The sequence below is a fragment of the Nyctereutes procyonoides genome, unplaced genomic scaffold, assembly GCF_905146905.1.
Source record: "Nyctereutes procyonoides isolate TBG_1078 unplaced genomic scaffold, NYPRO_anot_genome, whole genome shotgun sequence".
Lineage (NCBI taxonomy): Eukaryota > Metazoa > Chordata > Mammalia > Carnivora > Canidae > Nyctereutes > Nyctereutes procyonoides.
This window is the reverse complement of record NW_026575025.1, coordinates 11,154,670-11,171,877: the sequence shown is the minus strand read 5'-3', so window position 1 is coordinate 11,171,877 and position 17,208 is coordinate 11,154,670. Positions and strand designations below refer to the sequence as shown.

The 17,208-nt window shown below is 49.4% G+C and overlaps 1 protein-coding gene across 2 annotated transcripts; it reads left to right on the top strand.

Annotated features, from left to right (window-relative positions):
* Positions 1-1,337: 1,337 nt before the first annotated feature.
* Positions 1,338-13,526, top strand: CDC42EP2 (CDC42 effector protein 2). Of its 2 annotated transcripts, none has more exons than XM_055315105.1 (2): positions 1,338-1,432; positions 6,709-11,915. In XM_055315105.1, the coding sequence occupies exon 2, from the start codon at positions 7,060-7,062 to the stop codon at positions 7,702-7,704; it is 645 nt and encodes a 214-aa protein (XP_055171080.1). In that variant the 5' UTR covers positions 1,338-1,432; positions 6,709-7,059; the 3' UTR covers positions 7,705-11,915. The 2 variants fall into 2 exon arrangements, 1 of the variants encoding a protein (XP_055171080.1); XR_008663123.1 differs by lacking the exon at positions 1,338-1,432 and adding an exon at positions 13,176-13,526 and having other exon boundaries at positions 6,709-9,842.
* The last annotated feature ends 3,682 nt before the right edge of the window (positions 13,527-17,208 follow it).

Sequence of the window (17,208 nt, the reverse complement as noted above, 5' to 3'; positions counted from 1 at the left end):
AGGCTGAGGGAGCCAAATCTGCTGTTCTCTGCTAATCCCCCAGTGCTCCCCATTGCCCACCCCCTCAGCCTCTCCAAAGAGTTCTGGAACTGGTTCCCAGTTTCATGTGGCCCACCTGCTGTCCCCCAAAGAGACTGTTAGCATGTATGCATGAAAGTGCCATCTGTGGGGCCTGTGTTCCCATCCACAAAACACACATGTTTCTTATCTTGTTTGGGATTCATATAACTCTCTTTTTACAGGCAGAGAGGCTCAGAAAGAGACTGTCCTTTGCCTGTGGCCACAGGGCAAGAGGACAGCAGAGCCAGCCCAGAACCCACGACCATGGCGCAGAGGCAGTCCTCAAGGCTTGGCACAGAGCTGTAGTCCTCTCCCAGGGCTGTGTGACAGAAGGCAGGGCAGCACAGAGGGGACAGTGTCTGGGTGAGAAGCCTGAAGCAGGAGGAAGGCCCAAAGACCACAGGTCTTGAACTTTCAGGCCAAGCAGATCACCATCAGGGCCCTGAGCTTCAGTTTTCCATCTTTCCTAGGGCGCTGAATCCCCAGCGACAAGAATAGCACCTGTCACCTAGTAGATGCGCAAATCTCTGTTGAATCACTGAATGGAGAAAGGGCAGTTTCCTTCCACCTGTCTCCAGCGCCCTGCAAAGGGCCTGCCCTTCAATAAATATTTATAGTACTGAGTGAGTGAGTGAGTGAGTGAGTGGGTGAATGAATGAATGAATGAAACAGTTGGAAGGAGTCTAAGTATGGATTCCACCCTCGCCCCGGAAGCCACCTAGACTGATGGCACACCAGCGTACCCAGGTCACTGCCCACACACCCTCCGTGCCCTCTTTTCAAAAGGGCAGTAAACTCCTTAAAGCTCTCACCAAGTGTGTAATATTTTAGCCCGGGGGCCTCCAAGGCCTCATTCATTCCCTTAGCCCCCACTGAGTACACTTGCGCCGGCCCCTCCCCGGACCCAGCCCCCAGGAAGGGAAGGGTCCAGAGGCACTTGGTGAATCCTGAAGAACTGTAATTCGGTCTTCCGGCTGCCGCCCCCTTAGGCCTCCGAACACCGAGAGTTTGGGGCCCCGGCAGGCGCAGCGGGAGTCCGCGGAGTCAGCCCCGGCCCCCACACCTCCTGGCCCGCAGCCGCCGAGCCCGCGCTGGAACCCGCGCTCGCGAGCGCCACGGGCGGGGGAGCACGGGCGGGGCCCGGAGGGGCGGGGCCCGGAGGGGCGGGGCCCGGAGGGGGCGGGGCCCGGAGGGGCGGAGTGTGGGCGGGGCCCGACTGGGGCGGCCTGGGCATTGGCTCCGCGGGCCGGGGGCGGGGCTTCGGGGGCCAAGGACCTCTCTGTGGGTTCACAGCCCGGATCGTGTCCCAGAGCCGCTCCGTCCAGCACTCGAGCTGTCGTAGCCCGCGGGTTCACCGCCTGCGCGCCTCAAGGTAAGTTCGGCCCGGGACTCTGCAGCCCGTCTGCGACTCCCAGGGGCCCCCGCGAGAGGGCTACCCCCGTGGGGTCCCTGCTCTTGTGTCACTACCGCACAGGTCCTTTCCCCGGAGCCTCGGGCTACACGGTGTTTCCCGCCCGCGCCTCGGTCCAGGCGGCCACGCCCGCGCCTCCTCCGCCTGCGAGGCGCTGCTCATCCCGCACCCGAACTCGTGGGCCCGCCCTTCACTCTGCGCCTTCGCCCCCTCCCCACACCCCGGACGCGGGAGCGCCCTCCCGCCGCCCTGCGTCCCCGCCCGGGCTGGGGGTCGTATTTTTAGTCTGTGATGAGGTGTCCTCCTATCTTTAGCTAGGGCCGCGAGTGTCCTGAAACGGATCCGGGCTGGGCGCTCGGGCAGAGGGCGGGGAGGGGTCGGCGCGGGAACCCGAGCTGCGGCTGGGGAACCGGACCCGCGGGAGCCAGGGGTGGGGGCCTGCACGCCCGAGCTCTGGCCCTGCGCCCAGCGGACACTCGGACATCGCCCAGGCCGGAAAGCACGCGGGAGGCTCCTCCCAGAGCTTGGAGACCCTGGCAAGGTCCCCATCATCCCCCCTCCCCCCTACTGTCTGGTTGTGAGACCAGAACGCTCCGAGACAAGAAGATCCCTCGGACAATCAGTCTCTGGTACGTGAACGTGCGGCCCCTTGGAGGGCCCCTGTCTGGAACCCCAAGCGCGCCGGAGACCCTAATGCGCGCCGGGACTCCTCTGAGAAGCGGGGCGACAGAGCGCGCGCCACCTAGCGGCCGCGGAGCCGAGCGCCGCCCCGCGCAGGGACCCCGGGAGACTCCGCGGCCAGCAAGCGAGCCTGCGCCCTCCGCCCCCAGCGCAGGCAGGCAGAAGGCGGTCGCTTGGAGGATGGGGGCATTCGTTTTTGGTCTTGTTCAGAGCACTGTCCTTGGATAATCAAAATGCTCGAGGAAGGCCCTACGGCTATTTGCGGAATGAATTGACAGGACTGACAGTGACCCGCTAACCCTGTCTGTTGTACTTCTGCTCTCACTTGCACTGTGGCGGCAGCGTCTTCCAGTAGCCCTCTGTTGATGGCTTTGTCAGCCCATTTTATAGATGGGGAAAGTGAGGACCAAAAACCTGAGGGTCACAGAGTGAGTCCCAGATGGACATGGATTCAAGGTCCGGCTGCTGATTTCAACATCAGGGGGCTGCTCTTTGAACATCATTAGTGGAGAGTGGCCTAGTACTCCTCAGGCGACAGAAGGGGCTGTGCCTCCCGGAAGTCATTTTCTCTGAAGGAGGCCCAGGGCTCCTGCCCAGAGTAAGCTCCTGTCTGCTCCTCCCACTGCTGGGGGAAGCTGCCCCTCTGAGGCCCCCCACAACCTTGTCCTGGTGGAGAGCTCATTCTCATATCTCTGGATCCTTGCAAGTTGGGGACCAAGTGACCCCAGCCTAGCTGGGAACCTGTCCTGCTCCTGTTTTCAGAAGTTGGGTGGCCCACTGCGTCCGAGCCACAGGGACCTGGTGCGTGCTGATACTCACTTGTCCTCTTACCAGCTGGGTGACCTCAGCAACATTCAGGTCTGTGAGGTTCAGCTTCTGCCTCTGTAAAAGGCAGTGGTGACACCCACCGTGCTGTGCCTGGGAGCTTTAAAATGGGAACTATGCAAGGGCAGCTGTAGCCTGGGGTCTCACACTTGCCAAATCAGAATACTTGGGGCTTGATGATTGCAATTCCCAGCTCTCCCCTGGGTGGCTGACGCTGGCCCAACCCTCCCCACCAGCGCCAGTTCTCCCCACATCTGGAATTGGGCGGGTACATCTGGCTCAGAGTGAGACAGCTGTCAGGGACGCCTGATTTGTTGTGGAAACACTCAGGCTGTCTTGGCGCCCTGTATGATTGGAGGGGGGACGACAAATCCCACCAGTCTGTCCCACTCCTTATGAGTGGAAAGGAAGGAGAAGCTGCCCCAGGACTGCTCGCCTACCAAGGAGACAGGTAGGATGTGTATGGGCATGCCCCCTGGTCTGGCATGGTAGGCACAGGTAAATGTCTGTTCAATGAGTGAGGGATAGGATCCCAGGACCTCGAGGTATCCACTGCCTCCCCCACTCTCCCTCCAGATCCTTTCAAGCTTAGCTGGAATTCTGCCATTGGAGACTCATTCCTTTGTTTCCTGTTAAGCGGCAGGTGCTCAGGGAGGGGCAAGATGTCCGGTCTCTGTGGCTCAGTGTAGCTGACCTGGGGTGTCCGGTCCTGGGGTGGGGTTTCCTGAGTGAGGGCCTGGGCTGGGAGTTGGGACTCTGCCTCTCCTGTATCCTCCTTCCTGCTCCCTCCTACCAGCCCCCTCATTCTCCCTTCTCCTTGCCCAGGGTAGAGAATTGGACTGGCCAGGCCTCCCAGCCGTTTCTCCGCCCCTCTCTGGCCTATTTCCCACCTGCTCAGCTCCTGGCCGCCTGGGGAGGGGGCCGTGGAGGAGGGGTGCTCATCTGGCTACCCTCTGGATGACCTTGGACACGTTTCTTTCTTTGCTTTTTGTGCTCTGATTCTCCATCTGGGTTCTCTCGGATCCATGTACAGGGGCCAATCCCCCACCGTGGGAACACCAACAAGGGCTTGCAACCCTTCCTTTTTCTATTAAGCCACTATGACACCCCACCAGAGTGCTCTTCTTTTCTCCACAATAAAAATAGTTTTATTCTTTCTGATTACATAAATACTATGTGCACCTAAATAATACATGCTTATTATTAAGAACTGAGCTTATAGGGATCCCTGGGTGGCGCAGCGGTTTGGCGCCTGCCTTTGCCCCAGGGCGCGATCCTGGAGACCTGGGATCGAATCCCACGTCGGGCTCCCGGTGCATGGAGCCTGCTTCTCCCTCTGCCTGTGACTCTGCCTCTCTCTCTCTGTGTGTGACTATCATAAATAAATAAAAATTTAAAAAAAGTCGCAAGAACTGAGTTTATAAAAGTATGAAGAAGAAAGGCAAAGTCATCTGAAATCTGCCACCTGAAAGATGAAAGAACCATCACCAACATTTTGGCAACCATCCTTTTCACAGTTACATATATCATTTTAGAATAACAGTACTGAATATCGCAGGGAATTTTTTTTTCCAAGAGAAATGTTTTACTTTATAATGTATCCTTTGGTTACCTCAGCTTACTTTCCCAGCAAATATCACAGATAATTTTTATCGAGGACACTTTTCCTCCTTTGGCACTGACCCCACCCCACCTTCCCTGCCCCCCACCTCAGTCTACACAGCCCATATAACCCAGTGCTGGTCTTCCAGATTCTTCTTTCTCTTCCCTAAAGATAGATTATTTATTTATTTATTTATTTATTTATTTATTTATTTATTTATTTATTTATTCATGAGAGACACAGAGAAGCAGAGAATTAGGCAGAGGGAGAAGCAGGCTCCCTGTGGGGAGCCCAATGTGGGACTCTATCTCAGGACCCTGGGATCACAACCTGAGCCAAAGGCAGATGTCCAATCACTGAGCCACCCAGGTGCCCCCTCTTCTCTTTTTATATAGGATATTATCCTATTCGTACCTGTATCTGTAGGTACACGTGCATTCACGGAAAGGGACAGAGAGGAGGGGAGTTGGTCACTGCTATCAGAAATGGAATCTTTGGGCAACCTGGGTGACTTAGCGGTTTAGCACCACCTTTGGTACAGGGCGTGATCCTGGAGACCCAGGATCAAGTCCCACGTCAGGTTCCCTGCATGGAGCCTGCAAGCCTGCTTCTCTCTCTCTCTCTCTCTCTCTGTATGAATAAATGAATAAAATCTTAAAAAAAAGAAATGGAATCTTTTTTTAAGATTTTATTTATTTATTTATTTAAAATATTTTATTCATTTATTCATGAGAGACACAGAGAGAGAGAGAAAGAGACAGAGACACAGGCAGAGGGAGAAGCAGGCTCCATGCAGGGAGCCCGATGTGGGACCCGATCCCGGGACTCTAGGATTCTGCCCTGGGCTGAAGGCAGGTGCCAAACCACCGAGCCACCCAGGGATCCCCTATTTATTTTATTTTAGAGAGAGCGAGTGCTTAAGTAGGTTAGAGGCAGAGGGAGAGAGAGAATCTCAAGCAGACTCGCCACTGAGTGCAGAACCTGTTTTGGGGCTAAATCCATTGACCCCGAGATTGTGACTTGAGCCAAAACCAAGAGTCAGATGCTTAACCAACTGAGCCACCCAGGCACCCCAGAAATGGCATCTTCCATACTACTCTTTTGCATTTTGCTCTCTCCCTCAGCAATGCCTTGTGCAAATCCCTCCAAAATGTTTTCTGGCTCCAATTTTTATTTTTTTTAATTTTTTTAAATTTTTTATTTATTTATTTATGATAGTCAGAGAGAGAGAGAGGCAGAGACACAGGCAGAGGGAGAAGCAGGCTCCATGTACCGGGAGCCCAACGTGGGATTCAATCCCGGGTTTCCAAGATCGCGCCCTGGGCCAAAGGCAGGCGCCAAACCGCTGCGCCACCCAGGGATCCCTGGCTCCAATTTTTAAATGGGGATGAGAGGAGGGTGGTTGCAATGATGAAATGAGATGCGTTTGCAAAGAACTCAGCAAAATACCAAGCACAGAGCAGAGTCCCCCAAAATATGTGTACCCTCCACTCCATCTTCCCCTCAGGTGCAGGGCAGGGCAGAGGGATGGTAACTATGGTTAGACTCAGTCCCAGAGCAAGGAATTGCACACCTGGATGATAAAAGAGGAGCTGTGAGGTGACCTCACTTCCGGATGGGACTGAGATTGGGTCAAACAGAAGGGATCTGTCATTCAGTCCTGTTGGCTGAACACATACCATGTGTCCAGGCCTGGCACAGACAGGTAGGAGAGACAGAGGTTACGAGATCTCTCTCCTTGGTCAAGCCGGGGATTGGGACAAGTCTGTGAGAACCCCACAAACTTGGCACTTGCTATGTCTTGGGGCACAGTCAATGTGCAGTAGGTGGTGAGTACCCAGACAATGGTGATGAGCAGAGCCAGAGCCCCAGGGCAAGAGACTCAGGCTCCCAGGACTCAGGTTCGCCACTGGTCAGGAGAGGGGCTCGGTTCTAGCAATCAGGCTGTAAGGTGCAGGGAGCCTGTAAGCAAACACCTGTTTCCTCCAGCATGGCTCATCGAGGGAGAGTCACCCCACTTGGACTCCCCTGGGGCGGCTGATGCAGGGGGCCCGGGGATGACACGGATGCTTCTGCCTTTTGTCCTTCTGTCTCTGACTTTAATACCTTTGGTGTTTCATCTCTTCAGCCCCCAAGAAGACACCTACGAGAACAAGACCTGAGAGCATCGCTGCATATGAGAGCTCCACCTTTCTGCTGCTGACTTTCCAGATCCATTTCAACTCTTTTGGGAGAAAGTGATTTTTGTTGTCTCAGCCTTCTGACTTCATTGACTATTAATCTTTCTTTTTCTCATTCCTTGGGCCAACTTCGATCACATTCCACACCATAGTCTTAGTCCTTTGGTAGGTTTCTGTGTCAGGAAACCACGCTCAGGGTGTCTCTGGCCGAGGTGGTACGAGGAGGCAGCAGGAGGCTTCTGTCCCCACGGGTGCACTGTCCCCAGCCCCAGGAGCCAGGCCGGGGCACCGAGATCACCATGTCCACCAAGGTGCCCATCTATCTGAAGCGTGGCAGCCGCAAGGGCAAGAAGGAGAAGCTGCGGGACCTGCTGTCTTCAGACATGATCAGCCCGCCACTGGGGGACTTCCGACACACCATTCACATTGGCAGTGGCGGTGGCAGTGACATGTTCGGCGACATCTCCTTCCTGCAGGGCAAGTTCCACCTCCTGCCGGGGACGGTGGTCGAGGGACCTGAGGAGGATGGCTCCTTGGACCTCCCCTTCCAGTTCACCCGCACTGGCACGCTGTGTGGGCGTGAGCTGCCCGACGGGCCGTCCCCTCTGCTCAAGAATGCCATCTCCCTCCCTGTCATTGGAGGGCCCCAGGCCCTCACCCTGCCCACCACCCAGGCCCCACCCAAACCCCCGCGCCTGCACCTGGAGATCCCACAACCTTCCCCGCAGCCTTCCCCACAGGAGGCAGGGAGTGTGGACATCTGGAGGATTCCAGAGGCTGGCTCTGTGCACAATGGGCTGACCCCTGAGTTGGGGGCCGAGGAGCCCTTCCTGTCCCATGCCAGCTCCCTGCTCTCCCTGCATGTGGACCTGGGGCCTTCTATCCTGGACGACGTCCTCCAGATCATGGACCAGGACCTGGGCCATATGCAGATCCCCACGTAGGACCAAGGCTGGCCAGGCCAGGAGATCAGGATGGAGTGAATGTTAGAAGGCAGAGGGTGGCTGCAGCCCTGGCCTAGATGTCGGGACCCCGAAGTCCCACGGTGTGGTCTCTGGCCAGTGATTTCTTTCTTTGAGCCTTTGTTTCCCTGCCTCCCAGCCTCTCCCCAGGGGCAGTGTGCCTTACTGCTTTCCCCTAAAACCCCCTGAGGACACCTGCGGAAGTCAGCCCAAAGTGCTCTGAGCATCTTGGGCCAGCTGGACCCCCAACTCCTCCTCCTGCCCTCACATCCCTTGGATGAAGGTGCTGTCAAGGTGGACTCCTCTTCCCACCTGACTTCTGCCTCAGCCCCATGGGAGTTTGGAGGCAGGGGAAGCAGGGCACAGCCAGCCAAACCTTTGGCTCCTTGTTCTGGACTAGGAACATGGCATCAGTGACCAAATGTCCCTCTGCCCCACCCTCTCACATGTCAGGAATTCTGGTGGCAATAAAACTTGCTGCTGCTGGTAGTCACACTCCCCACACCCTTAACCTAGGTTCCCTCCTGAAAACAGACCCATCTCTATGACCTGGGCTCACCTTGGGAAAGACCCCAACCTCAGAAGTCTTCGTGCCCTTTGAAATCTTCTACCTGATTCCAAGCCCATAGTAAAGAGGGAGCAGGAACAACCCAAATGGCAACTGGGGCAATTACAACATTGCTTCTGGTTTACAAGAGGTGGCTGAGAGCTGGTGTAAGTCAGGTGCCGTCCCCAGGCTGCTGGGGTCTATTGGGGAGACCCGAGCATGAAAGAATAACCCCAAGGCCTAGTGCAAGGAACCAGCAGCTTCTCCAGCTTCAGAGGACTAAAGGAGCACACAGGAGGGAGGACCCCTGCCCGGGGCTGAGAGGGATCCAACAGCGCTCATCAGCACTACTTAGTGAGCATTTACAGGGTACTCAAGGATGTTCCAGGTGCTGGGGATATCAGGCAGACTCAATCCCTGCTCTCCTGTAGCTTATATTCTAGTAGGAAAAGATGTTCAATTTGTAAGCAAGTAAGATGATTTCCAATTTTGTTGAACACCATGAAGATAATGAGATCAGGAATTCCTGGGGTGGAGGTGCAGCTGGTATCAGGGCCCATTAGGATGGTCAGGTGTGACTCTGAGCCAAGCCTGAAGGCTAAGATATGCTTGTGCATAAGCAAAGGCCCTGAGGCACCAAAATGAATGACAGAGGAGCCTCCATGTGGTGAAAAGAGCATAGATCTCGGAGTGATCTAATCTGTATGAAACTCAGTTTTTCCATCTCTAAAACAGAGTCAATGGTACCTACCTTGCAGGGTTGTGGGAAAAATTAGGGACAACGTTTATGAATTGCCACGTGGAAGGTATTCAAAAGTGGCTGTGGACATGAAGGAAGGGGCTTGGGAAAGGCAGGACTGTGAAGCTGGAAAAGCAGGTTGGCGTCTGCTGGGAATAGCTTTGCTTGCAAAGCTAAGGAGAAAATGGGGAGCTAGAAGGATTTTAGCAGGAGAAGCATGTGGTCAGATCCAGGTTTTAGAAGGATCACCACCCAGGCCAATGGATGATGGACCATAGGTCAGAAAGGAGGAAGCCATTGCAGGATGTGGAGGCCAGGACGGGCCAGGGACAGTGGGGACAGAGGACGGGACAGTGTTAAGGTGGGGGTTGTGTCTGATTGGTACAGACCACGGAGGGGGGCCAGAGGCAAGTTCAAGTCTTGGTCTCCCCTTCTTCCATTCTCTGCTAATTCTTCTCCATCCTTCTGACCCTGCGAATCCAAGCCTCCCACCTTGCCCCCAGTCTTTCCTGCCTCCAGCCTCTGTGTCGATGTCATAGTGGGGAATTTGAATTTGACCAGGAGGCATTTTGTTGGCCACAGGGCTATGAGTGTGTGTGTTAAAATATATACAATATGAAATTTACCATTTTAACCATGTTTTAAGTGTATGATTCAGTGCCATAAAGTACATATTTTGCAACCATCACCACCAACCATTCCAGAACTTTTTTTATCTTCCCAAAGTGAAACTCCATACCCATGAAACACTAATTTCCCCTTTCCTTCCCCCAGCCCCTGGCAACCACCATCTACCTCCTGTCTCTATGAACCTGACTACTCTGGAGACCTGATGTAAGTGGAGTTACACAGTATTTGTCCTTTGGTGACTGGCTTATTTCGTTTAGCCTGACGTCTTCAAGGTTCATCCACCCTGCAATGTGTGTTGGAATTTCCTTCTTTTAAAGGCTGAATAATATTCTATTATCTACCTTTACCACCTTCTGTTTATCCACTCATCCATCAATAGACACCTGGTTGCTTCTACCTTCAGGCTATTATTGTGAACAACGCTGCTATGAACATGAGTGTACAAATATCTGTTTGAGTCCTTGCTTTTAATTCTTTTGAATATATATGCAGAAGTAGAATTGCTGGATCATACTATGGTATGACATACTGTCATTCTATATTTAATTTCTTGAGGAACCACCATACCATTTTCCATAGAAGCTTCATTATGTTATATCCCCACCAAACTTTGTCTTTTTAATCTGAAAATTTTGCCATCACTTAGAGATTAGGGATTTCACTATCAGTAGTGGGATTTTATTTTTTTTTAAGATTTTATTTATCTATGAGAGACACACAGAGAGAGGCAGAGACGTAGACAGAGGGAAAAGCAGGCTCCTCACAGGGAGTCCCATGCAAGACTCGATCCCTGACTCCATCCCTGGACCTGGGATCACACCCTGAGCTGAAGGCAGACGCTCAACTGCTGAGCTACCCAGGTGTCCCAGTAGTGGGATTTTAACCCAGGCCCGTGCCTCTACCTGACTACAACCCCCTCCTCCAACAGGGTTTCCACCTTAGCCCCTGGGAAAGTGTGAGGGCAAAGCAAGAGGAGCCGAAGCCCAGCAGCTCCTTGCCTGCAGGCTACCTCTCTGTGCTTAAAAGGCTTGTCCCTTCTGCCTTGGAAAGGGGAGACAAGAAAAAAGGAAACCCTCCTTAGAGCTCTACCCAGCTGGAAGACCACACCTTCACCCTGGACCTGAGCTGAGGTCAGGGTAGCCATGCCTGTCTTGGTTCCCCTGGAACCATTCCTCACCCACCCTGCATCAGGGACCCAAGGGCTCTGGGAAACCACTCAGGGCTGCTGTGTCAAGCTGGAAAAAGGGGCCTAGGCAGGGGACCTGAAGCGTCAGATGAACTAAATTAGGAATACTTGTGAGACACCTGGGTGGCTCAGTGGTTGAGCATCTGTCTTTGGCTCAGGTCGTGATCCCAGGGTCCTGGGGTGGAGTTCCACATCAGGCGACCTGCAGGGAGCCTGCTTCTCCCTCTGCCTGTGTATCTGCCTCTCTCTGTGTTTCTCATGAATAAACAAAATCTTTTTTAAAATTAAAAAACTAGGAATACTTGCTTGCACCAAAGTAGCCATGGATGAACAGAAGGATCTTTCCTCTTCAGTTTGTACAGTACTACCCGGGCACTGTGCCCTACAAACACCACCCACAAAAAGGAATTCCCAAAAATAGGAACAGAAGCTGTGGGGTGGCCAAAGAAATGTCTGATGCCCCTATAGTCTACTGTTTTAAATGCCCAACATCCATGCAGTACTTACTATAAACGTAAGATAATATAAGCCTCCCTAGTATAATGCATCTACTCTTCTTTCTGTCAAAAATATATTCACACACACACACACACAAAATATATACATATATATATATATATATACACACACACATACATATATGTATCTATTTACTCTTCTTCCAAAGGGAGACAACTCAAAATCTTGCCAATGATCATATCCACTTACAAGTCCAGGATTCCCAGGTGTTTTGTTTGGGGTTTTTTTTTGCAATTTTTTTTTACCAACCCATCACAATGTTTTGCAAACTATGAACCATGCTGTAAAGTTAGTTACCTCCAATACATCCTATATTTGGAAGTGGAAAGGAGAGAAGAATGGGAAAATTAAAATATGTAAAAATATACTTGACACAGCAAGAAGAGAAGTATCTGTAGAAGCTACAAACTTTGGGACGCCTGGGTGGCTCAGTGGTTGAACGTCTGCCTTCGGCTCAGGGTGTGATCCTAGAGTCCCGGGACAGAGTCCCCACATCGGGGTCCCTGCATGGAGCCTGCTTCTCTCTCTGCCTGTGTCTCTGCCTCTCTCTCTCTCGGTCTCTCTGTCTCTGTCTCTCATGAATAAATAAATAAAATATTAAAAAAAAAAGCTACAGACTTTTTCTACAATGGAACTATAGCTGGTATGAATAACTTCTCTTCCTTCACTATCCAGTTTGTATTCCCTTTGCCTTCAAAGATTTTCTTTTACTTTTTTTTTTTTTTTTTTAGGGATTTTTTAAAAAAAGATTTTATTTGACCGAGAGAGAGTACAAGCAGAGAGAACAACAGGCAGAAGGAGAGGGAGAAGCAGTTTCCCTGCTGAGCAGGGAGCCCAATGTGGGGCTCTATCCCAGGAAATGCAGGGCTCAATCCCAGAACCCTGGGATCATGACCTGAGCCAAAGGCAGAAACTTGACCAACTGAGCCACCCAGGCGTCCCTATTTAAAAAAAAAATTTAAAGTAACTCTACCCCCAACATAGGGATTGAATCCACAACCCTGAGATCAAGAGTTAGACTTCTATTTTTAAAGAACCCGAGTCCTCGGTGGATCTCTCTGTATAGAATTGACTTTTTCCCCAAAACACTTACTTTGAAACATTTCAAACCTACAGAAATACTGAAAGACTAGCACAATGTACATCCACATACCTTCATCTAGATTTGCTCATTTTTACCATTTGGCCTCGTTTGCCTTATCTCTTTGCCTATAAAAACTTTTTTTCTAACCTTTTGAAAATAAGTTGTGGACACTGTTACCCTTCATCCCAAATACTCTAGCCTTTATTCCCATGAAGTCTTTATTTAGCTTGCTTTAGTTTTATTTGGCTTCTTCAATCTATAGATTCACATCTTTCACATTGTTGGAAAATTATCATTTTCTTTTCAACTTTGCTCCTGCTCCTTTCTCTCTCCTTACCCTCTGACATTCCAATTACAATTACCCTCTGGCATTCCAATTACAATTAATGTGTTTTAGGGGGCACCTGAGTGGCTTAGTTGGTTAAGCATCTGGCTGTTAGTTTCAACTCAGGTCTTGATCTCAGGGTCATGAATTCAAGACCTGTGTTGGGCTCCACACTGGGTAGGGAGCCTACTTAATAAAATAAAAAATCTTAAATGTATAATAGATCTCCCAATGTATCTGTTTCTGCTCTACTTCTGTATTTTTTGTTTTGTTTTTCTATGCAGTATTAAGGACAATTTCTGCCTACCTAGCTTCTAGTTTCTATGTTCCTTCTTCAGCTATGAGTAATCTGCTTAAAGAATTCATTCACTATCTTCTTTTTTTTTAAATTTATTTATTTATTTATTTATTTATTTATGATAGGCACACAGTGAGAGAGAGAGAGGCAGAGACACAGGCAGAGGGAGAAGCAGGCTCCATGCACCGGGAGCCCGACGTGGGATTCGATCCCGGGTCTCCAGGATCGTGCCCTGGGCCAAAGGCAGGCGCCAAACCACTGCGCCACCCAGGGATCCCTCATTCACTATCTTCTTAATTTTGGTTATCTTATTGTTCAGTTTGAGAAGTTCCATGTTGTTCTTTTAAAATTCTTTTGTGGCACTTCTTAATAAGTACTTGTCCCCAAAAGATGTTTTTCTGCTCATTTTTAACTCCTCTAAACACAGTAAGCAATGTTTTTTTATGGTCAATATAAGATAATTCCAGTATGTTCAATCTTTGGGTCAATTTCTGTCTTATATTTTTTGTATTGTTTCTTGTGCCAGGTTTTTCCTCTCTGTTTGCCTGGGTATCTTTGATTACAGGCTGGATGTCATATCTGAAAAAGCTAAAAAAATAATTTGAGGACCAGGATAAACAGTGCATTCCTTCATAAAACCTATTACTCCATACCAATATGCATGTTTCTGCCAGGTGACCTGGGGCAGGATAAGGATGGGTCTATTTTAATCCAAATTCAAGGCTTAAGCTTCTCTGAACCACCCAGATATAATTCTGGGCTACAAGTCCAAACAAGTTGGGATCCTATCTTAAAGTTGTCCGTCTGTGGAGGGGTGTCCATCTTCCTCCCTTCAGCAGGCTTTGGATTTTGATTTTTAACCCTCCCCACCAAAAACCACCAACCAACACCTCAGTTTCACCTCAGTTATATCCTCCAGATTAGTAAATGTCCCCAGGACAAAAATTGCTTCGAATTCTGAGTTTACCTCTTTGGGTTTTAGTTTCCTAAATATCAGTCCAGTTATTCTTCACATCATTAGTTTTTCAATACCTTTAAAAGTTTTTTTTTTCATTTCCTGTTTTTTAGTTTGTTCAGTTGATAAGATTGGAATTAAATACCTAACTAGGAGCTTGTCTCTCATTAACTACCCAAATGTAATTTTAGGGAGATGCCGAGTTTCATTTATATTTCTCCGTGCCCCCACTGGTTAGTAAAAATCCTATTTCACCTTGACAATTAGAATCAATCACCCCAGCCAATAGTAGTACTTCCTTTTTACTTTTTTGCTCAGTGGCAAGCTGAACAAAAAAATAGCCAATTGGCAGTCTTAGTTCCTAATTCAAAGGAATCATTGTTGTGCCCCCTGGTGGAAGCATTCCTCCCTTGGCTCAGGCTGAACCCAGAGGCGCAGGAATAGGAAACATTTTGCAAGTCATTAGTTGAGATTGGGAGAGACTGCATCCCACTTCCATTCCTTTGTTCCTCCCTGTATATGCAGGTCACTGGTTCAGAGCATCTGTTGTTCAGTGATGTGGCATGTCTTAAAAGAATCCTAAAAGAACTGAAAGACATTGGTTCTGGGTCCTTAAACTACCTTTCTGGTTATACGGAAATGGCCTACATATTATTTCTAATGTTTTTCATTTTAAATTTTTTTTTTTAAGATTTATTTATTTATTCATTCAGAGAGAGCGAGAGAGAGGCAGAGACACAGGCAGAGAGAGAAACAGGTTCCATGCGGGAAGCCCGATGTGGGACTCGATGCCTGGTCTCCAGGATCACACCCTGGGCTGCAGGCGGCGCCAAACCGCCGCACCACCGGGGCTGCCCTCATTTTAAATTTCTTATTGAAATATACATGCTGTGAAGTGCCCAGATTTTGTGTGGTTCAATAAAATTTTATAAAGTGAACAAATCTATTGTACCCACTACCAGATGAAAAAGAACATAACTAGCACCTTTCATTTTTTTAAATAATAAATTTATTTTTTATTGGTGTTCAATTTGCCAACATACAGAATAACACCCAGTGCTCATCCCGTCAAGTGCCCCCCTCACTGCTTGTCACCCATTCACCCCCACCTCCCGCCCTCCTCCCCAACTAGCACCTTTCAGTAGCCACCTCATGGCGCTTCTTGTCACTATCCTCTGAAGAGAAGTACTCTTTGAGTTTTCACCCCAGAGATTAGAGTGTCTGTGTAAGTTTTTATAAGCGGAATCATACGCCATGTTTTCTTTTGAAACTGGCTTCTTTCACTCAATATTAAGTTTTTGAGATTCGCTCATGTTGTTGTAGAAAAATAATTTGTTCTTTCCATCTTGTTTAATTCATTCTACTGTTATGGGCATTGGTTTTTTTTTTGTTTTGTTTTGTTTTGTTTTTCAGGCTTCAAGCTACTACAATTAATGCTGTGGTGTACATACTTGCACATGCTTTTTGGTGTATATATCCACAAGTGAAGTTGCTGGGTCATAGTATCTCTGTGTGTTCAGCTTTAGTGATAAAACTGTCTTAGTCAGCTTGGGCTACTATAACAAAATATTATAGACTGGGTGGCTTAAACAACAGACATTTATTTCTCACCATTCTGGAGGCTGGGAAATCCAAGATCAAGGTGCCAGCAGATTTGGTGGCCGGTGAGAACCCGATTCCTGGCTTGTAGACATCTGACTTCTTGCTGTGACATTACATGGCCTTTATCAGGGAGAGAGATCTCTGTCTTCCTCTTCTTATAAGGGCACTAATCGCATCATGAGGTCCCCACCTTCATGACCTCATCTAAACCTGATCACTTCCAAACAGCTCACCTCCCAAATACCATCATGTTGGGGGTTAGCACTTCAAAATACGAAGAAGGGGAGCACATACATTCAAGCCACAACATACACTGTACTTTTCACTCCTGCTTTGGAGTCACCTCTGATACTCTTTGTTCCCACAATCATTTAGTTCCTAGGGGTAAAAGAGTGGACTGGTATTGTTTCTGTTTTTTTTTTTTTCCCCAAGCTGCTGGCACCTATTCTGCAAGTTGAGTGCAGGGTAGGCAGTGACAAACACCCTGCAACTCTCATCTGCCAAAAATTATTTTAAGGCACAGTGATGGTAAGATGTCACCTGGTCTGAAATATTAAAATAGAGGATGGGGGCAAGAAATATAGGCATCTCGGAATTTATGGAATGAGGTATATGGCAAAGACGGAAGACCATGGCCTGAGGACTGTGACATTTACAAGTGGAACAAAGGACAGACTTAACAAAAGAGGTAAAGGAACTTCAGTGTGCGTAGAGCACATCTAGGAGAATGCTGGTCTCTGAAAAGAGACCCTGAAAAGAGCTTGAAAAAGGAGGGAATGTGGGGGGAATGTGGGTTGAATGCTGGACTCTTGATTTTGGCTTAGGTCATGATCTCAGAGTCATGGGATCAAGCACCCCCACCCCCATCGGGCTCCTTGCTCAGCGTATCCCTCTCCCTCTTCTTCTCACCCACTCCTTGCACACGCTCTCTTTCTTAAATAAATAAGTCTTTAAAGAGGAAAAAGGAGGGAATGGTCAGTGGTGTCATGGTGTCTGTGTTTCAACGAACCAGTAGGAACAAAATCACCATTAAACTGGGCAGAAGGGGCCTTGGAAATAAGTCAGCAGAGATATGGAGTATAAACAGAAACTTTGCCTTGAAAGGATGGAAAAAAATGGGACGATAATCCAAGGCCACCATGGGCTGCAGGAAGGGCTCTGATTCTTATTTTTTAAATTTTTAATTTTTGTTGTATTATTTATTTATTCATGAGAGACACACACAGAGAGAGGGAGGGAGAGAGAGGCAGAGACACAGGCAGGAGAAGCAGGCTCCATGCAGGGTGCCTGACGTGGGACTCAACCCTGGGTCTCCAGGATCAGGCCCTGGGCTGAAGGCAGCGCTAAACCGCTGAGCCACCGGGGCTGCCCAGGGCTCTGATTTTTAAAGATGTTAAGCCATGTTTGTACACAAATTTGCGATTCAACGGTGAAGGAGAAATGAATGGTACGAAAGATTCAGGGATAATTGCAGGAGGGAAGTTCTTAGAGCCTAATTGGAGGGACAGAAGTAGGAAGCAAGGGAGGTGGGTATCACTGAAGTTGGTGGCAGGGTTTTGTGGAAGGAAGGGGAGGTAATTTTTGCCAAGACTCCAATACTC

Excerpts from the sequence above, each read along its gene's own strand:
- CDC42EP2 (XM_055315105.1), top strand. The coding sequence starts at position 7,060 with ATGTCCACCAAGGTGCCCATCTATCTGAAGCGTGGCAGCCGCAAGGGC.